General features: G+C 41.6%; 1 protein-coding gene across 4 annotated transcripts in view; it reads right to left on the bottom strand.

Annotated features, from left to right (window-relative positions):
- Positions 1-916: 916 nt before the first annotated feature.
- The window catches only part of MAMLD1 (mastermind like domain containing 1), a 306,554-nt gene continuing 300,574 nt past the window's right edge, over positions 917-6,896 (bottom strand). For all 4 annotated transcript variants that reach the window (XM_078688642.1, XM_078688639.1, XM_078688641.1 and 1 more), the window contains one exon: positions 917-3,050. In XM_078688642.1, coding sequence (XP_078544768.1) covers positions 2,032-3,050 — 1,019 coding nt within the window. In that variant the 3' untranslated portion in view covers positions 917-2,031. The remainder of the gene's footprint in view (positions 3,051-6,896) is intronic.

Raw genomic sequence — 6,896 nt, 5'->3', positions numbered from 1 at the left:
TTGTCTATGTTTTAGGCTGTCCATGGATATCTTGAGTAATTGATAAACAATTACATTTGATCTGAATAAAAACATCCATGTGTGATGCTGCCTTTTGGTGATTCCAGAGACATTCCGAGTATGTGGTGTAGGCTCGAAAAGTCTTTTTAATTTTGCATTTCAAATTCTGTGAACTGAATGACTTCTGCTTCCGCTTTTGTCTGAAAAAGGAAACTGAACCAGAGAGGAGTTAAAGCTGATTTCCCTGGATCACAGAGTTATATGAAGTAAGAGATGCTGGAATTCTGGTCCAGGCTTCGTGGACCTACGATTTGCAGTTTGGACACTGGGGCATTTTTCCTGCTCTACACATATTTAATGCATTCTTGTGTTTCTAGAATTAATTTATTATTTGCTAAACATAAATACAACATTATCATTCATCTTCTGGGGACTGATTGGTCTACAATATATATGTAGGTTTTTTGCACAGTACGTAAAAGAATCCTTATGGGAAACGGATCCTTTGAATTAGTTGATGAGCTTTATAACGGATTAATGGTAGAAAATATATATTAATGATGTGAGAAACATATACGGTGTGAGAGCGAAAACTGCGCAATGCTTGCATAGGAAATTTCAATATATGAAATATGTCAAAAGTGTCTGTAATTCAAGGGTAAATAAATTTCCACTAACCGTTCGTACGAACTATAGCTGTAATTCCTTTTCCTCGTCCCAGGAGTGTTAATTCAGCATTTTCAAAAACAACAATATTTTAGAAAGATTATGGATCCTATTTGAACCTATAGACATACACTGAGACATCAGTACAAATTTTTATATGGTGAGAAGATCAAAGGTATGGGGCACACACAAGTGACCGATGGTGTAATGGCTGACACTTACAAAATGCTGCTGAGATGGGAAACGTATATTTAACTTTTCCCTGGCAGTTTATTATGTAATGAAGAAAAATGTCATAATTTCTGTGCTTGAAGCGGTCCATATATTACAAATGTATAGCAGAAATATGGTGTGACTATTAAAATATGATTACAGAAAGTATGAACAGTTTAGGTTTACAGTACAGTGGATCTTTTATAAACAGACTCTTAAATATACACAACAACAGAAGCTGACAGAAAACATCAACATAAAAAAAGCTACCGACTGGACTTCTCGTCTGGAAAGTGTTTCAGTAAAACAAAATCATGATGAAAAGTCTTAAAAACGGGAACACATTACCTGTACAATACAAATATACAACGGCGAGGTGTGCAAACCAAGTTTGAAATTCAATGGTAAGAGAAATTCTCATCCTCGAGTCAGGCCTATCACAGGTCGTCTTGTATGTTTTCATTGGCTGTCGTTCTCAGTTTCAATAGCTCATTGGCCCATATCCAGTCTTAGATCTAATAAGAAGCTACGGACACGCCATACACCATTTACGTCATCATCCACTCAGCTGTAGCTGAGAGGGGGTGCTTCCAACGCGAATGACGCAAACAAAACTCACTTGGAGAACTGATCGACTGGCTGAACGCGAGAAAGAAAATCCCGAATACTGTTTTTCGGCCTTCCCTCTTGGCGTCGCATTCTGTTCACGTCTTACATGCGGTAAAAGGCTGAAACCATGGTTTGATATGCAGTATCCTTCAGTTTGTGATGCACCCTATGTCATTTGTTATGTTATGTCAAAAACATAACAGGTATAACTTGCTGTAATACACAGTATTACTCAAACTAACAATATTTGCATATTTATAACAAGTAATAATCAATGAAAGTCCTATAATATAACAAAACCTTATACTACAGTTTTATTTACAAACAGTCCAGCAGTGAAGTAGAACTGATTCCATACTTCATATTTTGGAAAACATAATTTAGAAAATATTTAACTATATACACGGCTGGAAAAAAAATGCCAATATTAAACTTTTTTTGCAAGCAAAGAATTGTCAGTGTCACCTCATTTAGTATCGAGGGAATTGTCTTTCTCTTTCAAGTCAGATACCGTATTTACAGATATGTCTATGTCACTGTATGCTAGGCGTGCCCGGAATTCTGAGTGTGCTGCCCCAAAATGTCATCTAGCATTGTCAGATTGTTTAACCAGTCCTCGTCGTTGTTACTGCTGCTCTTCATAAGACAGTCAAAGAAGTCGGCCTCCGTGCAGTGACCAGACAAGGCAGAATTACTCTGCTGTGGAACAAAGCTGTACTGAGGCAACTCAGAAGCAGTCCCCATTCGGTCAAAAGTTAACGAGGATTGACCTGTTGAGGTGGAATAAGTGGGTGGACCAAGTTGAGCCGGGTTCATCTGATTGTAGCCGCCCACGCTTTGTGGGACTGGCTTCATAACATTTATGCCTGCTACCTGCCCCCTTGCTATATTGTTTCTTATGTTCTGGCTGTTCAGCGTGCCCATACCCTGGCTGGCCGGTGCCGAGTTCAGTTTTTGCATTTGCCTGATTGGCACTCCTGGTGCAATCTGGTTGGGAGGGACCACACCTTGATGAGAAAACTGTTGGCCAGTCATATTTGGTCTAACATTTTGTTTGGTGAAGAGAGGGTTACTGGAGAACTGCTGCATGCTGGAATCTATTTGATTCTGATTTGGCATTCTTGAAATCCCAGGTGATGTCCACATCTGAGAAGATGAGTTGGTGTAGATGCTGGGAATTCTCGCCATGCTGGACTGCCTTGACTGATGCTGAGCAGCAGAATGACTTCCCAATGAACCGGAAGGAAAACCAGACAATGTCATTCCAGGTCGGGCGGTCGACTGACTGTGAACTGTTTGGCAGCCAGAGCTCATGCTCAGCGAATTTTGGCTCTGGCGAAGTGGGATGTTAAAATCTGAGCTGGCAGGATACATTCCTTGCTGCTTTCCTGGGTTGTGGGGAATCATTACCATCGATCCACTGCTCTGGTTGACAGTGCTGGGTGATATTCCAGGGCCCATGGTATTCTGCAGCATCCCTTGAGTCGATGTCATCATGCGATGAGTAGGTGGCCCATTGGGAATGGGCTGGATGCAATCCGTCGGCATTGGCTGCTGCACACCTGCACAAAGAAAGTATCAATGGTCATCATTTCAAACACAATTTAAGTAAAATTGTAGAAAATACAAGCATGTAAAAGTGCAATTAAATAACATTGTAGAAAATACAAAAATAAAGATGATGATTGATAGATCACATCGAAAATATAAAAAATGTTCAGAGGGACACACAAAAGAATTTAGACAAACAGGAATGGGCTCTGATCCTGAATAGAAGAAGGCTAAGAGAATGCTTACGCCATCCGCAGAGCCACATCAAAGACAGACTTGAAGATAACCACTAGTAATCTGACTATGACTCTGACTCTGTAATAGTTATGGAAGCATCATGGTCCATGAATGGAGTTTAACCCTCACATCACACTTATGTGCTAAATAATGATTTAATGGACGGCGCTGATGTCTAGTTGTGACAGTGTTCTTTGCAGTTAGACTTTAGCTGTAAGGCCTTTGCATATTTCAGGGTTAGAGTCACTATTAAGGCCCGGAATGTCCATACCAAGTGATCACTTTTAACATGGTTCACCTAATCTCTGCTATTGGCTCACTGGAGTGATTTACTCCTTCAAGTCTTAAGTGAAATGTAAACATGAGTAAAAAACGTTTCAAAGGCAAGAAGATAAGAATACAATATAAGGCATTCACATTGGCTGTAGCAAGTCTGCTAAAAAAAACTTTAGTAAATGATTTTTAGAGAAGGCAACAACATTCATTGACATAGTAAACATAGTAAAACACAAATGTATTTTTAGATTTGTTTACTTTTCATTCATGTAAACTGAAGTGCACAACTATGGTTCCTAGATGTCTCCATGTATGGTCTAAGCTGTGTTCTGGTTCCGTGTTTTCAGTTAACAAATGTGTGCATTATGGCTGTTGCTAGCTAATTATATTTAACTTGTCTACCTTGGACTAACACGCTTTATAACAATGATGTGTATAAAGCTAGCCCAGAACTGGATATCCGTTTTATGTATGATTGTATCAAAGAGGCCAATGATAAAATAAGCATGAAGAGCACACTGTTAATTAGAAATAATCAATTCAAAGACGGCCAGGATTGGATGGAGACTTAAATGCTTCCATCATTCATAAGAAGTGATTTCGCCGATGAAAGAACAGTGATTCAGAGGCACTGACATGCCATTCCTTTCTCTACGTTGCATCTGAAATCCTTCACAGATAGTATATATATTAAGTGGACCTGAAACCTAAATCCCCCGAGCACTAATTAATCATCCTCTGTGTGTTGAATGGGCCTGTGTGTTGGTCTCTGTGCGTGGGTGGTTGCAAGTTGGTTGTCTGTGTGCAAGGGTGCCTCCATTTCGGCAGGTCTGCAGGTGAAAGTGAAGTGGTTTTGTGCATAGGAACCTTGTAGGTCTGGGCTTATGTGTATATTCAGGTCTGGTGGTGTATGTCTGTGTTCTGGCCTACAAGTATATGCATTTTATAGGTGTGTTGATGTGTCTGCATTTTAGCATCTATGTGACTAGATAGAGGGTTGCTTTGTGATTCGTCGTCCCTGCATTACACAAAAACACATCTTCTGGCTTTGAAAATGTTCATTTTACCTACACAATTCAGTAACCTGATGACATTATATTGCTTTAGCTACCATTGTTCAATTTTGATATTCGCGATAAGACAGTAAAGTGCAACATTGCCTGCATTCCCAATCTGAAAGAACTTATTTGCAATTTGCAAACATATGTAATCAATGTGGGTCAAAGAACCTGTGTGTATAAATTCAAAAGCTGTGAATATAGGTTCCGGGTTAGTGACCCATGAGCGCTTGTGTATGCTTGGGGTTGTCTGCTCTTAAAACTCCATTAGCAGTTACTTTAATATTATTATTCTTATCTTTGACTTGTGTCATGGCATAGAGACCAGCTCCTTGTGTCTTAGAAACGTAATCGATTTGGAGAGATGATTCGATAGTTTTGTTGTAGCTGCCATCTCTTTGTAGGTGATAACGAATAGTTTCTTACCTGTTGGTGTAGTTTTGCAGCTTGAAGATCTTTCTGGATTCACTATTCTGTGCATTATTCCGCGGTCTAGTGGTTGGGTCCGGAATCGTAGTCTTTTCTTTCTTTTTTTTGTAGCCCAGGTGGGTGTCGACGTCCCACCTTTTGGTGTACTTCCTGTGATGTCGGCACGCTTCCTGCGGAAGCTCCCACCCTTGGGCGCCATCTTCGGATTCATTTTTTTCTTGTTTTTTTGTGTTCTGTTTGTGAATCCATTGGCAATGTTTTCTATTTCTTCTTCAAGTAAGTGATTCTTCCGCTTTGTCTCTTAAGGTGTCTGTTTCTATATTGTCCTTGTATTACCACCTTCTTCTCCTGCCTCATCTTTCTGGCGGAGGTGGGTGGGTACGTTAGTGAATCCAGAAAGATCTTCAAGCTGCAAAACTACACTGACAGGTAAGAAACTATTCGTTTTGCAGCGGGAATCTTTCTGGATTCACTATGTTGTGCATCGACTTTGTAGCGGTTTGTTACTTGTGTGGCAGCTGGGTGGAAGATGAGCGTTGGTTGTTGAATAAATGTTGAAGCACCTTCTGTCCTACTTGTGCTTCTTTGTTCATTTTATATCCACACAGTAGTGCTTAGTGAACGTGTGCACTGAAGCCCATGTTGCCGCCAGGCATATGTCTTGAATGGGTGTGTAAGCCAGGAAGGTTATTGTTGCTCCCTTCTTCCTGGTAGAGTGGCTCGTGCCCCTTCTGCTAGTTCTTGGCCTGCCTGTTTGTGGCAGAATTATATCGTTTGTGCGATCCATCGAGCAATGGTTCCCTTTGTTACTGATCTACCCAGGAAGCTGCTTGCGACACAAAGAACTGCTTTATTTTTCTGTGCTCCTTGGTTCTTTCCATGTAATGCATCACTGCTCTTCTAGCGTCCAGAGTGTGCAGTGCCCTCTCTGCGCTTGTGGATGGTTTCTGAAAGAAACTTGGTATCTGTATTGTTTCGTTCATGTGAAACCTTGCCATCACCTTTGGCACAAAGTGTGGGTCAGTTCTCATTACCACCCTATCATTGTGTATCTGAATGTAGGGTTCTTGCAGTGTTAGCGCTTGTAGTTCGCTTATCCTGCGCAGCGCGGTGATTGCCACCAGAAAGACTGTCTTCATTGTCAGCATTTGTCGGGAGGCCTTATGGATGGGTTCAAAGGGCGCTTTCATGAGCTCTGGTAGGACTAAATTACGGTTCCATGCCGGTGGCGGCATCCTTTTTGGTGGTGCGATCCTTTCTGCCCCTTTACTATTTGTGATGTAAAGAAGCTCTTTCCTGTCTCTCCTCTTGTGTAGCTACTATCGCTGCTAGGTGTACTCCTAGCGAGGATGAACTTAGTTTTGTTTTCAGCAGGTGCGTGAGATATCTTAGCAGCGTTGATTCCTTTGTCATCTTCTTGTGTAGTTTCTTCTTGCTGCACCATTGTGTGAACCTTTTCCATTTTGCCACATAGCATTTACGCGTGGTAGGTCTCCTAGCCTCTCGTAGCACCCGCAGCGTGCTCTCAGGAAGTCTTAGATGTGCAAACTCTATGTTCTCAGGAGCCATGCCGCTAGGTTGAGGCTCTCCGGCTCTAGGTGCAGAACTTCTCCGTTTTGCATGGAGAGTAAGTCTTTTCTTTTCACGAACTTGTGGGGTGGTCCCTGTGCCATTTCCATTATTTGTGAGAACCAGGTCTGCCTTGCCCACTGTGGTGCCACCAGGATCGGTGTCATGTTGCTGGTCCTGCACTTGTTGAGTACCCTGGGTATCAAGGGTATCGGGGGGAAAAGCGTAGACAAATGTTTTCGACCAGCTTATCCATAGGGTATTCCCCTGGGATCGTACCCCTGGGTG

The sequence above is a fragment of the Lissotriton helveticus genome, chromosome 4_1 (assembly GCF_964261635.1).
Source record: "Lissotriton helveticus chromosome 4_1, aLisHel1.1, whole genome shotgun sequence".
Lineage (NCBI taxonomy): Eukaryota > Metazoa > Chordata > Amphibia > Caudata > Salamandridae > Lissotriton > Lissotriton helveticus.
Note: the sequence above shows the minus strand (reverse complement) of the source record. Positions and strands in the feature narration are given on the sequence as shown.